Source organism: Lathyrus oleraceus, chromosome 4 (genome assembly GCF_024323335.1).
Source record: "Lathyrus oleraceus cultivar Zhongwan6 chromosome 4, CAAS_Psat_ZW6_1.0, whole genome shotgun sequence".
Classification (NCBI taxonomy): Eukaryota; Viridiplantae; Streptophyta; class Magnoliopsida; order Fabales; family Fabaceae; genus Lathyrus; species Lathyrus oleraceus.
This window is the reverse complement of record NC_066582.1, coordinates 43,678,156-43,693,597: the sequence shown is the minus strand read 5'-3', so window position 1 is coordinate 43,693,597 and position 15,442 is coordinate 43,678,156. Positions and strand designations below refer to the sequence as shown.

At 36.1% G+C, this 15,442-nt stretch overlaps 1 protein-coding gene across 1 annotated transcript; it reads right to left on the bottom strand.

The window, feature by feature from the left end:
* Positions 1-14,045: 14,045 nt before the first annotated feature.
* Positions 14,046-15,167, bottom strand: LOC127135907 (uncharacterized). Its single transcript, XM_051062532.1, has one exon. It carries the CDS (start codon positions 15,165-15,167, stop codon positions 14,046-14,048), a length of 1,122 nt encoding a protein of 373 aa, XP_050918489.1.
* Between the last annotated feature and the right edge of the window lie 275 nt (positions 15,168-15,442).

Genomic DNA, 15,442 nt, shown 5'->3' with positions numbered 1-15,442 from the left:
GAAATCAAGGAAAAGTGAAAAGTTTGACCGAGGATTCATCCTTGAAACATGCGTAAAAGTGAACCTCGTACTAAACTGGGAAAAATGCCATTTCATGGTCCGACAAGGAATCGTGCTCGGACATATAGTATCCAACAAGGGGATTGAAGTCGACAAGGCCAAAATAGAAGTTATAGAAAACCTTCAGCCTCCGAAAACCGTAAGAGAAATACGAAGCTTTTTAAGACACGCCGGTTTCTATCGGCAATTCATTAAAGATTTCTCAAAAATCACCAAACCACTGACTGGCTTATTGATGAAAGACGCTGAATTCATCTTTGACGATAAATGCCTAGCGGCGTTTGAACAACTGAAAACATCTCTTATTACCGCACCTATCATGCAACCACCCGATTGGAGATTACTATTTGAAATCATGTGTGATGCTAGTGACTATGCTGTAGGCGCAATCTTAGGACAAAGAAGGGACAAGAAACTTCATGCGATATACTATGCAAGTAGAACCCTAGACCATGCACAGATGAACTATGCCACCATAAAAAAGGAACTTTTAGCCGTAGTGTTCGCTCTGGATAGATTCCGTTCCTACCTAGTAGGAGCAAAGATAATTATCTATATCGATCATGCTGCAATTAGATACCTGTTAAACAAAAAAGACGCCAAACCAAGACACCTAAGGTGGATCTTACTATTACAAGAGTTTGACCTAGAAATCAAGGATAAAAGAGGCATTGAAAACGTCGTAGCCGATCACTTATCAAGAATGAAAGGTATTGAACCTGAACGAGTGCCTATAAACGATGAATTTCCGTACGAAAGACTCATAGCCTAATTGGAAAGAAATACAACTAAAGGTGCGTTAACCCATAAGGATACTAAAACAAACGGAGTAGTGGAAGCAATTTACACCCAAACCATACTACCATGGTACGCTGACTTCATCAACTACTTAGCAGCTAGGGTGCTTCCGCCAGACTTGACTTACCAACAAAAGAAAAAAATATTCCACGATCTTAAACATTACTATTGGGATGAGCTTCTACTTTTCAAGAGAGGCGCCGACAGAATTTTCCGCCGATGTGTCCCAGAAGATGAGGTAGAAAATGTAACTTCCCACTGTCATTCTGCTCCCTATGGAGGACATGCAAGAACCTCGAAGACTTGCGCTAAGATCTTGCAAGTCAACCTTTTTTGGCCCACTCTGTGGAAAGATGTCCACATCGCGATCACAAATTGTGACCGGTGTCGACGCATTGGCAACATATCTAGACGCGACGAGATGCCTCTTAAAGGCATTTTGGAATTAGAAGTCTTCGATGTTCGGGGAATCGATTTTATGGGACCTTTCCCATCTTCTTTTGGTAACAAGTATATCCTTGTTGCGGTTGATTACGTATTAAAATAGTTTGAGGCCATAGCCTCTCCAACGAATGACACACGAGTGGTAATTAGACTCTATAAGCGGATAATCTTCCCTAGATTCGGAGTGCCGAGACTTGTCATCAGCGATGGTGGCTCCCATTTTATTTCAAGGATTTTTGAAAAGCTATTACTGAAATATGGAGTCTGGCACCGCGTAGCAACACCCTACTACCCACAGACGAGTGGGCAAGTAGAAGTCTCGAATCGAGAAATAAAACAAATCTTAGAAAAGACAGTTGCCACCTTTAGGAATGATTGGTCCTCAAAATTACCAGGAGCCCTGTGGGCATATAGGACAGCTTATAAGACCCCAATAGGAACCACACCTTTTTAGCTAGTTTATGAAAAATCATGTCATATGCCGGTAGAATTAGAAGATAAAGCATATTGGGCCATTAAGACCCTTAATCTCGATTATACTGCCGTAGGCGAGAAAATAATATTAGATATCCATGAATTAGAAGAACTTAGGTTAGATGCGTATGAGAATGCCCGAATCTATAAAGAAAGAACAAAAAATGGCATGACAATCGCATATTAAGGAAAAAGTTTAAGGAATGCGACAAAGTACTCCTGTTTAACTCCCGCCTCAGACTCTTTCCTGGAAAACTTCGTTCTAGATGGTCCGGTCCCTTCGAAATTACCAATATCTTTCCGAATGGAGAAATAGAGATAAAAGGAAAAACGAGCGAACCATTCATAGTAAATGGCCAACGTTTGAAACATTACCACAATATTGATAACAATGATTTCATTGCAAATCTTAAGCTTGCAGAGCCTCGTGCTCATTCGAAAGAATAACGCCTATCTTATTCCTGTTGAGCTTACAACAATAAACAAAGGGCTTGGTGGGAGACAACCCACACTTTGTCTTTAACTATTTAATTTCATCATAAATTTTATAATTATTACTATGGCTTAATCTTCATTTCTTTGTTATCTTCTTTATTTATTTCTCATAAAGTTAATCGATAAATTTCTATATTATTTACCATTACTAACTTAATGCTATTATCTACTTGATTTTACCTAGCTACTGACTATCACAATGCAACAAGTAGATTACATGGATATAGTCTTTAGAGGCAGAGCTCAAAGGATACGTTTTGAGACTCTATTTCAGAGAGAAATGACAATAACCTTATACCCAGATGAACCAACCATGACCAAATTAGGTATAATAGACAGTGCCATGTTCCTAATTAACCAACTAGGCTGGGACACCTTTGCTATCAAGAGGAAATTTAGTTCCATCACTAGGTTGACTCTAGAATTCCTAAGCTCCCTAGTGTACCTACCAAACCATGGTATGGGATTTAACAGAGGCCTAATCACCTTTAGGTTGTTTGACAAAGACTATCGCTACACCCGCAGAGAAATGGCTGAACTTCTAGGATGTCCTAATGGCCCTGATACCTTTACCATTACCCAGGAAGACATACTTATGGATAATCAATTAGACCTCTTTTGGGGTAGCATCACTAGAAACAACCATCCCTAGCCAGACCTTATGCAATCAGAGAACATCCATAACCCTACCATTCGTTACTTTCATAAGATCCTAGCTTATACCCTATTTGGAAAGGAAAAGAACAGAACCTTAGTGTCTAGAGACGAACTATTTATAATGTACTGTGCATCACAGGCCCGACCTGTTAACGTTGCTATATTCATGATAGCTAATCTATACCGTATAACACATAAAGACTATGGACCAATATCAGTGGGAGGCTTAGTGACCATGATAGCGCATGAAATGGGACTACATTACCCAGTAGTCAGGGTTATACGACCTATGAACATCCGATTTTGTGTCAACACCGGTATCATTAGAAACCTAGGCCCGGATGTGTTTGAATTCTTCATTAACAACCAACCAGTACATCTATTTACCCTGCCATACCCTAGGACGAGTGTACATGATAGGAACAACTGGCTCTATGATTTGGATGGACCACCACCCCAAATCCATGCTCACCCTGACAATTATCTCTCTGATGTTGAATCACATGCCCCAGTTGTAGAGATAGATTTATTCATTACTCTTCTTTGGTATCAAACATTAAAGATTGCTATATTGATAGTTAGGTGGAGAGATCGTCTAAGGATCAATATAGTGATTATCACAATATCATTTAGACATAAATGACTTTGAGAGGATATTTGAACATCATCGATAATCTTAAATCTATATAGTTATCATAAGGAATCATAAGCATTTAGAATAGTGAACTCCACTCTTGCCAAGTTTTTATATTTGATTAAAACCATTTTACTGTTTTTAGTGACATTTACTCACAAGATAATTTTCCAAACAAAACAACTTTGTTACTTTTCAAACTTATAACAATTTGGATTATAGAACGGCGGTAATAACAACCAATCTCTGTGGATACGATATAAAAATATTTGCCGAAGATATACTTTTCAACAAATTGGCGCCGTTGCCGGGGATTGGTGTTCGATATTACAAGCATTGCAATAATTCATTGTTTTAAGTTTTGTTATATTTATTACTATCCCTCTTTTGTTTCACTTGGTTTGTTAGTTTTGTAGATTCTAGTGCATGCGAGGAAAAGCTACCAAGGAGCAATTTCAATTCGATCCCGAAATTGAAAGAACACTTCGGAAGCTCAATAGCAAAACACGAAGAAGAAGGAAACTAGCCGAAGAGAGGAACCGGAGAGAAGAAGCATCTACTTCCGTCCTTGTTCAAATCGAAGAAGTGGTTGTAGAGGCTTGTGAAGGAAACATGGCGGATGACAATCGTACCGAAATATCCGCTAATAGTCCAAGAAGAAATGCTCAATTTGCCCGTGGAGGACGAAATACGGAGATGAAGACCGGAATCCTCCAACTTCTCTATGCAAATCCATTCACCGGAATGGACCATGAAGATCCGTATACCCATCTCATCAAATTCTATGAGATTGCGGGTTCTACGGAAATTGATGAAACGGGTGAAGAGGCATTATTCAAAAGGATGTTCCCACACTCCTTAGTGGGAAAGGCAAAGGAGTGGTACCTTGATCAAGCACCGAGAGTGATGACGGATTGGAATTTTCTAGAAGAAAAGTTCTTAGAAAGATATTTCCCTCAATCCCGATTCATGGAAGCCAAAACGGATATTGCGGTATTCACTCAAGGAAGCAACGAGTCTCTAAATGAGGCTTGGGAAAGATTCAAGTCAATGTTGAGAAAATGCAAGGGTCATGGTTTTGATGAGCTCACTCAAATCCATATTTTTCTAAACGGGCTCCAATCAACTCACAAGACACTTTTGGATGCTACCGCGGGTGGCTCTCTTATGTCAAAGAATGCGGAAGAAGCTAAAGTCATTATTGACCGGATGGCACTCAATGATCGTCAAAGTCAACATGACCGTAGTCCTTCACAACGCAAACCGGGAGTTCTTGAGTTAAATACCAATGATGCCATCCTTGCTCAAAATAAGCTACTTTCTTAACAAGTGGAGTTGCTTACTCAACAAATGGCCAAGCTTCCACAGCAAATGAAGGAAATTCAAGGGTCTCAAGCTCGACATCAAGTAGCAGGTTGGGAATTATGTCAAGGAGATCATCCTACTGGTTTTCCCCCCACTAGAAGAAGTAAGCTATGTGAACAATCAAAATCAAGGCTATCAAAGGAACAATCAAGGTTATCAACCATCAAGGTTCAACAACCAAAATTTTCAGTAGCAAAGTCCTTATCAACACCCAAATTCTCAAGGACAACAATCGCAAGGAGGAAATTCAAAGCTAGAAGACACTCTCCAACAATTCATGCATGCCTCCATGGCAAATCAGAAGAGCAACGAGGCAGCAATCAAGAATTTGGAAAATCAAATAGGTCAACTTGCGAAACAACTGTCGGAACAGACTGCAGGATCCTCTTTCTCTGGTAACACTCAAACTAATCCAAAGGAGCATTGTAAAGCAATTTTTACTAGAAGCGGTAGAGAGTTGACAAGTGGAAAAAGTGAGGAAATTACAGTAGAGAATGATATGGATGCTGTATTGGAAAGTGAGGATGTGGCTTGTGGAAAGGAGAAAGTGGCAGAAACTGCTCAGTTCGCGCCGCGATCTCCCTTCGCGTCGCGAAAACAGCAGAACCAACAATTGATGGAGGAACAACAGTGTGAAGCGGAAATGAAGAAGGAAATTGAACCAAGAAAAAAGAAAAAAAGAGACAACGGAGTGAATGTCATTCCAGTTCAACATCTACCATATCCACACGCACCATCAAAGAAGGATAATGCTAGACACTATGCACGGTTTTTGGACATATTCAAACAACTTCAAATTAATATTCCATTTGTCGATGCATTAGAGCAAATGCCACGGTATGCAAAGTTCATGAATGATATACTCACAAAGAAAAGAAGACATGTGGAAGACGAGACAATCTTGCTCGATGCACGTTGTAGTGCCATCATTCAAAAGACACTCCCAAGAAAGGAATCTGATCCGGGCCGAGTCGTTTTACCGGTAACCATTGAAGACACCTATACTGGTAATGGCTTGATTGACTTAGGATCTAGCATCAATTTAATTCCCCTATCCATTGTCAAAAGATTGGGAAATGTTGAGATCAAATCTACAAGGATGACTTTACAACTAGCTGATAAGTCTACTACTTCACCATATGGAGTTGCTCAAGACATGTTTGTGAAAGTGGACAAATTCTTGTTCCCGGTAGATTTTGTGATAGTAGACATGGATGAGGATCGTGAGGTTCCTATAATTCTTGGAAGACTATTCATGAAAACGGCCCGAATGATGATTGATACTGATGATGGACTAATGAAAGTGAGGTGCAAGATGAAGAGGTTGCCTTCAATCTTTTTGAAGCCAAAAAGCATCCTAATGTTAAGCATGAGTCCTTCCGAATCGATGCCATCAAAGAGGGACTAGTTGAGATCGCAAACCAGGTTCATGTTTCTAATCCATCAGAGAAATCTCTTATCGGAGTCTACAAGGTTTCGTCCAAAAATGAAGGAAAAGAGATCGAAGCAATGTTGCATGAATTAGAGTTTGGTGGAGAGCTTGTTTATCATGAAGAGACAAACGAAGGCTTGGATATGACAAAGAAAGTGGAAGAGCCAAAACTTGAGCCACATTTGAAGTATGTGTTCCTTGGTGATGACTGCACTAAACTGGTGATCATTAACAATACCTTGTCTACAAAAGAGGAGAATCATTTGATACGAGTGCTGAAAAAGAAGGAAGTTGTTAAACTAGTAGAGGTCGGGATGAATTGTTCTATCTCCGATGGTGAATGGGTGAGTGTTGTGCAAGTAGTTTCGAAAATGGGTGGTATCAGATTTTATCGAAGGTTCATCAAGAACCTCTTGAAGACAACAAAGCCCTTGAGAAAGTTGCTCAACAAATCCGGATCGTGAAGACCGTTGAACCGTCGAGCTCAAACGACGTTAAACAAAGCGCTTGTTGGGAGGCAACCCAACGTTGTAAGTCTGCATTTTACATTTTCTCAATTCTGCTGTGTTGATTTTCTTCTGTTTTACAATCTGTGTAATTGGGTTCTATTTTCTGCCGTTCGCCCCGCGACCACCGTTCGCCCAGCGAACTGAATGCAAAGCTTCAGTTCGCGCCGCGAACAAGGTTCGCCCCGCGAACGGTGCGTGGCAGAACCACTTAAATTCTGTTTAGGTTATTTTCTGTTCACTCTTATTTTTCACAAACAACAACTTTTCTTCAACAACCTCACTGCCCCACTTCCAAAACTAATTTTTTTCCCTCTCCATCTCCCAAATCCCAACAATTTCAGAACACTTTCCTTGCACCTGAAGCCCGCACAATTCCTTCCCAAGCGAAATATGTGGCTTATGCTAATTGGCCTGAGGGCAGGCCAGATTTTATGAGGGGTGCAAGAGGTGGTGCAAACCCTAATGATGAGATGGAGGACGTCCTTGGAGATGTAGGTGGTGGCCAAGAGGAGGAGGATTGAGGAGTTGGTGAATTTGAGGAGTTGTTGTCATTTTGAGTTTCTTTGTATTATTTTTGTTTTTGAAAATTTTTGATGTACTTTTGGGTGGCTCTAGTTCACCAAAACTTTGTTTTTAGTTAGTTGTTTTGATATTTGCATGAATACTTTTTGAGATTTAAGTGTGTTACAATCAAACTGGTTTACCAATATTTTTGTTTAATTGTTCTTACTCTTAAGTCAAGCTTAAAGCAACCGAGAAATGATCGCAAAGAAAGAAGCATAGGACACTTCGAATGGTGATGATAAGAATTAGTATCGGCATTTCAAGGTACACTTTATCACTTTCTAGACTTAACATGAGTAGTTTGATGGTGTGTGCAAATTTCATATCATAAACTCATTGAAATGTATGTCACCTTTGAATCAATATAGGACTTAACCAATTGTGAGGAAGCTTTCCATTGTACACTAAAAAGCGGGAAACCAAGCATTATTTTAACTCATTCTTATCATGCTAAATCATGCATCAATCTATTTTTGTGTGAAAATTTTGAAAATGATAGAGGCATTGTTTGTGAGAAAAACCACTTGACCAAAAAGTTTGAATCAACTGACCTTGTGAGGAATAATCCTTAGTTAAACCCCTTTGAGCTTATTTTAGGATTCATTTTATTGATCATTGAAAAATCAATTGAAAATTGTGGAATAAATGAATCCTAATTTCTTTCGTGTCAATTGAAACCTCAAATCGAGTTGTTTGCAAATTTTGCCTTTTGCTTATTTCTAAGTAGGGAGCATTATTGAATAAATTTGGTTTTGAAATCTAAAGTTGGGGAGAGTAAAGTGAAAAGTTGATTAGAAACTTGGGAAAGTGAGTTTTTATGAAAGGGTGAAAATATGAAAAGAAACAAGAAAAAGAAACCACCCTTGAAACCATAAAGCGAAGAAAAGAAAGAAAAAAGCAAAGAAAATGCTCATGGTTGTGTGGATGTAAAAAAAAAAAAAGGGATCAAAGAAAGGGAAATTGTGTAGAGTTGAATGTTTGGGAATGCTCCCTTAGGATAGGCAACTTTGTAAATTCTTGTAATCATGTCCTTTCTTGTAACCTAAGCCACATTATAACCTTTGAAAGACCTCTTGATTCTCATTTTTCACATGATTTGGGTATTTGTTGTGATAACCGCATGATTTGAGTTGCTGTTGATTTAATTGCTTGGATGAGTGAAAGTAACCCTTCATGTTATTCATCATTACATTGATGTGTGTGTAAGTTTGATTCAATTTTGACATATATGGCTTTGAATCCTTTGGAATGATTTTTGCACTAAACCATTTCTCTTGTCATGTTTTGTCTAGAATTGAGATAGGTGGATTGAGAAATTGCCAAACACTTTTGAACCATTTGAATGTCCTTGGTAAATCCTTGCTTCGATCTTTTGTGTCATTGCTTTGGTTGTGAGGGTGGAAACTTTTGTTTAGGGACAAACAAAATGCTAAGTTGGGGAGAGTTGTTAGGGACCAATTAGTACTACTTTTTATATAATTTTATTGGTCCCTTTTACCAATTTTTGATGTAATTACACACTTTTATTCTCACTATTTTGTATAAATGCAATTAGGTTTAATTTATGTTGTTTTGAGTAGTTATTACATATTTTTGTTAGTTTTGTAGAATTTTTGGACAAGAGAGCTTCGGAATGCATAATCATAATTTGGAAGAAGTGTTGAATGCAATTTGGAGGCCTATTCTTGAAGATTAACACTTGGAAGAACAATTACATGAAGCTTGCAAAGCAAGGAAGCTGAGGTAGCTTCAGTTCGCCCCGCGAACTGAATGGAAAGCTTCAGTTCGCCCCGCGAACATCTTTCTCCCCGCGAACTAAATGGAAAGCTTCAGTTCGCGCCGCAAACAAAGTTCGCCCAACGAACCCAGCGAATCCAGCAAGCTGTTTTGGCCAAGTGTGCTGTTTCCAATGCCAGCTGATTTTGCCATTTTGGTGTCTGCCTTGGGGGAGCTTTTCTGCCTTAGATGAGAAATGATAAATTAAGGAAAGGTCAACCTTTTTAGGATGGAGGAACACATTATTCTAAGACATTCATTATTATTCACACATTAAGATACATTTTGTAAGAGAGAAAAATAGAGTTTTTCTTCCACTGCATTTTGCTTTGTAAAATGATGATGAGGAGCTAAACCCCATTTTGTCAAGATTGGAGGTAGTAGCTATTCTCATTTGTTTATGTATTCCATTTTATTTTTATATAAGATAAAGATTGTTGATGTATTGAATACTGTTTTTGCCCTAAGTTGAAAACCAGATTTGAATAGTTGTTGAAAAAGGTTATTTGAGTCTTGACATAAAACAGATTTTCAAGTAGTGAATAAGTTGTAGAGATAGACTTATTCATTACTCTTCTTTGGTATCAAACATTAAAGATTTCTATATTGATAGTTAGGTGGAGAGATCGTCTAAGGATCAATATAGTGATTATCACAATATCATTTAGACATAAATGACTTTGAGAGGATATTTGAACATCATCGATAATCTTAAATCTATATAGTTATCATAAGGAATCATAAGTATTTAGAATAGTGAACTCCACTCTTGCCAAGTTTTTATATTTGATTAAAACCATTTTACTATTTTTAGTGACATTTACTCACAAGATAATTTTCCAAACAAAACAACTTTGTTACTTTTCAAACTTATAACAATTTGGATTATAGAACGGCGGTAATAACAACCAATCTCTGTGGATACGATATAAAAATATTTTCCGAAGATATACTTTTCAACATCTGCCAACCATTGCTCTTTGTAATTCTTTCATTTTCTATACTAGTGTTAATAGAGATATCTGTTGGTTCTAAGTGTTGGCAGCAATTTTGGTAAAACCAAGAGTGTTCACAAGTTGTCACATGTGATGTCTTAACATAAGATATCATGTACCTGCTGGATGTTTAAAATATAATTATGCAGGATTATTTCAGGATGTCATACCCGATGTCATGACATCTGATATCATGTACCTGCTGGATATTTAAAATGGAATTATGCAGGATTGTTCCAGGATGTCAGACCCGATGTCATGACATCTATATACAGAACATTCAGTCTGAATGTTATTTATTGTGTGATCGCGTTTTTAATGCAAATCTATGTATGATTGAAGATCTGATTTGCACACGCATTCAATCATTAATTACAATCAGATTTACTTATTTTCCAAAGAGATCTAATCAGCTGTCATGAGAAGATTTAAAAGGAAAATAGTTTTAGGGTTTTATGATGTCCAAGCCCAGCCAAATGCTTCTATAAAAAGGACATGGAAAACCTGATTTGATACACAAGAAATACAGAGCGAAATATTCAGAGAGAATAAGGGTTTATGTCTTGTGTGGTCGTGTGAATTGTAAGCCATTCAATTCATCCATAAATGATTGAATTGGTCTGATTTTTGAGTTGTAATTTGTCACTAAGCTTTTAAGCATGAGTGTGTGTCTACTTGATTGAAGCTGCTAAGTAAGATCAAGTGTGTGTCTTTGAAGAGTGTCTTCTTTTCATTGTAATTCTTGTTTAATATCACTGGTGTGATTGAGGGGGGAGTGAGTGAGATCTCATATCTAAGAGTTCTTAGGTAGAAGTCACACAGGTAGAGATTAGGTGAAAAAGACTGTAACTTGTGTTGTTTACTGAGAGTCTTTGAACTGATTCTATTTAGTGGATTTCCTTCCTGGCTTGGTAGCCCCCAGACATAGGTGAGTTGCACCGAACTGGGTTAACAATTGCTTGTGTCTCTTGTATTACTGTTCTTTTATCTTTATCCTGTTTTTATTATTCAGATATTAGTGTCATGACATTACCTTCGACATCTCATATCTGATACCAGAATTTCAATATCCTTCTAAGATATTAAAGTTTCTACCTTCATATTTTTCATGATGGGAAGGCTTTCCCATTCTTATAATGTACTAATTGAGATGATGTAAGACACCGATAGTTATTTCTCTTACTCGTTTTCATACAATTTAAACCTTTTTTTCTAGGGACTCATATCCCCTACCTTTTGTATCTTGATTTTCCTTTGTCCTAAAATGTGAACCTTAACAATTTTTCGAGTTGGATCAAGTCTTTTATCACATCTTTTAATTGGATGTACTTCTCGATATTATGGTTGTTTCATTTGTAAAAAAGACAAAACCTTGACTTTCCTAGGTTGAAAGAATCCCTGACCTTCATCTGAAACTAACCTTCTACTTCACAAAATTTGGCATTAACACATTCTTGTAGGATTCATTCTCTAGATACATTCATGGTTAGATTATTTCACTATCTGGAGAGGATGGCCCCATATTTTCTCGATTGGGCTACTGAACTCTTTTCTTCTCTCTACGACCCTTCTCTCTGTTAAACTCTTTTTCTTTCTTTTCCTTTTTTTACTTCCTTTTTCTTTTTCCTGTCTGCCTTCATATACGACTCTACTTACCGACAACTTCCCCTCAATTTCACGTACTTCTTCGCTCTTGTAAAAAAATTATCAAAACATTTTTGCTCTTATATTCTCATGCTTTATGCAAACTTCGACCCCACCTGAAACCCCATGCTCAACAAGTATTTCTTCATTTTTTTCATTGAAGTCTTTCGCTAAGACGATCTCACCATATGAACTCTTTGTATAAGATCTTAGTTATCCGCCTTTCTCCTACTTGATCGACCTTAACTTTTCACCGGTTTTGGCTACTTCTTGGACACAATGGAGTGGGTTGTAAAGTGTCGGCATTGCTCATTCCATGAATCATTGGATTCCGCTCTCCAACCTATGAAGTAGTCATAGTCATTGATTTCAAAGTAGGCATAAACACTTTGCACTTCTTCATACCGTTTGCTTCATGGAAATCGAGGACATTTCTAATCTCGATATGATCATTAGGATATGATGTTGCATGGTATGTTCTGATCCATAAGGGCTTTTGGTGCTCCCTATAGACTAGATAACCATTGATTCTTATGTAGAACACATTCTTGTTTGAAGAGTTCTCTTCATCTTTAGACTTCTCAGAGTTTTATCGGAAGGAGGGAGCAGGACATCCTCGAATGGTAGAGGAATCGTTGGTGGTGGTGAGAGGAAGTGCATTCTCTAGAATAAGGATGACATTGTTGTCCATCCAAAGGTTCAAGAGTGGTTCTGAAAATTTCTCTAACGATAGATCGTCACAATCTGACCACATGTGTCATTTTTTTGCGCTTGTATGTAATTAGATCATCAATAATCCTTAATCATTTGATCAAACAACCAATGATGTAGAAAAAAATATTTGAATACACAAACAAATCAATGTTCTAAACATTTGAATACACAAACAAATCAATGTTCTAAATAATAGAGATTCAATTTGGCTCATTGCTCCAGCCAATCTTCCTAATATGCGACTCCTTCTAATAACCTAATATCAAAATTTCACAAACACTAAGGGTCTGTTTGATTCCCTTTTTAAAAACAGTTTTTTAGTTTTTGAAAATTGAAAAACTAAAAACTCATTTGATAAATAGTTTTTAAAAAAGTGGTTTTGAAAACTGTTTTTGTTTTTTAGTTTTAAAAACTAAAAAACCAAAACTTGTAAAAGCTGTTTTATTTTTGAATTTTTAAAACACCAAAATTGAAAACACATGAAAAATTGTAAATTTTCATTAAAAATCGTAATTACATTGATTTGTTAAATATGAATTTGCAATAGAAAATATGTTTTTGCTATGTTCATATGCATAAGAGAATTATTTGCATCGGAAAAACTCAACAAATGAAAAATATTACGTTTGCACAAGAGAACACATTTTAATTGGTTGGATATTTTTATGTTTATATGATGTACATTATATATTTATCTACTTTTTATTTTTTAATAAAATTTAATTATCATATTCTTTTATGTATTCATCATGTGATTGTTTATGTTTTTTACATGAACATTCCGTGAAATTACATTCAAAAATATTTAACTTATAGAAAATAAATAAAAATTTGTAAAATTGTAAAATAATAATTTGTAAATTTTATCTCTTTTAAGAAAATTAAATTAACAAAAACACAGTAAAATGATATGATTGGAATAAAATTAACTTGTAAATAGTATTTTACAACAAATTAAAATAAATTATAAAGAGATTAATGGAGATGTACTAACCTAGTAAAAAAAATTACACGATCATTCAATAAAAATATATCATTTTGCTATATCATATAAATAATTTTAAAAAAATTAATATGATTTAGCAAGATATAACCGTTAATGATCAAAAGTGTAAAAATTAATTTACACTATCAATGTATCATCCATTTTCTCAATTGTAAAATAATAGTTTAAATTTTAAATTAAAAAAATAAATTAGTTTAATTAATTAGTGAAATAATTTTATATATTTTTAATAACTATTTAATATAGATAATATTTTATCATTTAGAAAAGTAAAAATCAAACAATATTTGAATTAGTTTTTAAAAACAAATCAACCAAACAAATTTTTTCTTTTATCATCTTAAAAATAGTTTTACAAAACAAAACTTCCAAACAAATTTTTATTTAGTTTTCATCCTAAAAACAATTCTTAAAACTAATTTATAAAACAATTTTTAAAAACAAAAAATTGAAATTGAATCAAACAACCCCTAATTCTCTATAACTCATGTTTTGTTATGGATGGAATTGGAGTTGGCCACAATGGAAGAACAACTGAAATCATTTGCAACGATTGAAACCCATGAATCCCATAACCAACACCTTCAATCTTGTTACTCTTCAAGTTTCCAACAAAAATTCTATGAGCACGTTGCAAGAACACAACATCACCATCATAAGGATGAAAAGCTCTCACTTGCATCCCCATATCAACAATTTCACCTCTTCTCCCCGGTATCAACAACTCGTCCACAACACAATCCCTCGCATATTGTGGAGGAAAACAAGTAATGTGCAACACACGCCAACTATGATCCTTTTCCAATTCCCACACCTTCACGCACGTTTGGAAAGTACAAAAACAAGACATTCGGATTTTTCCACAACACACTCCAACATGACCATTAAAGAGAATATCATTAGCAGAAACATCACTAGGAAAATGAATGATGTCGCATTGTTCATCTTTGTTGAAAGGGTCATACTTTAGAAGACTAGTTCTCCCCATGAAATACAAAATCCCTTCGTGTGTAACAACAGGAAGCAAAAGTGCAGATTGTGTAAAACTCAAACCATTTTGGCAGGACACAATTTTTTTAGTCCATTTTCCGGTTTCCGACGAGAAAATTGCCATTTCGAATTTAGTCTTTGTTATGCCCCAAAGAATCTCACTCGTTGTTCCTTCAAAGCAAGGAAAACGAACCACCCTAAATTTGTGATGGTTCAAAGTAACTTTCTTTGTGTTTTCTTCAACGTGATAATAAGGTTCGCAAACGAAACCTTCGAGTACACGGTCGGGTTTGTTATGACCTGTTTGTGGCGGTGGAGGGAGTGGAAGTTTGATCCAATCTTTTGTGAGGATGTTGCAGACATGGTAGACTCTACCACGTGTGGTTTTCTTGGAGAGAAACAAGCCATTGGAAAATCCAACAATTCTTGAATATGAGAAATGCTTTTTTCTTATTATATTGTCGAGTTTCTCGTCGAATTTTCGGCCAAGAAAACTCAAGGAAATTTGGTTTTGAGGGGTTGAAAGATTGAGATTAGGAGAGAAAGAGATTAGGAGTTTCCGGTTTGAGATGAAATTGAAGTTCCATTTTTGGTTTTCCTCATCTTCCATTTGTTGAAATAGAGTATGGTGATGAAGAATGAATCGTTCAATAAATGGAAGTTGTGAGATTAAAGCTAAGAAGCGCTTTGAGATGGATTTGCCTCTCACAACTGTTTTGTATGGAACACGACTCCAAATCTCTATCAATAAATCATCTGATAAATTGTTCATTTTGTTTTTAGTATATGGCTAAAATATTGTTGTGCTCACGACCAAAATCAATAACATAATCGATTGTGTATATTTGCTTATGAATAATTGTTTCTCTTTATATACTTTTGAAT

Bases quoted from the DNA above. Each gene is read 5' to 3' on its own strand.
- LOC127135907 (XM_051062532.1), bottom strand. From the start codon at position 15,167: ATGGAAGATGAGGAAAACCAAAAATGGAACTTCAATTTCATCTCAAAC.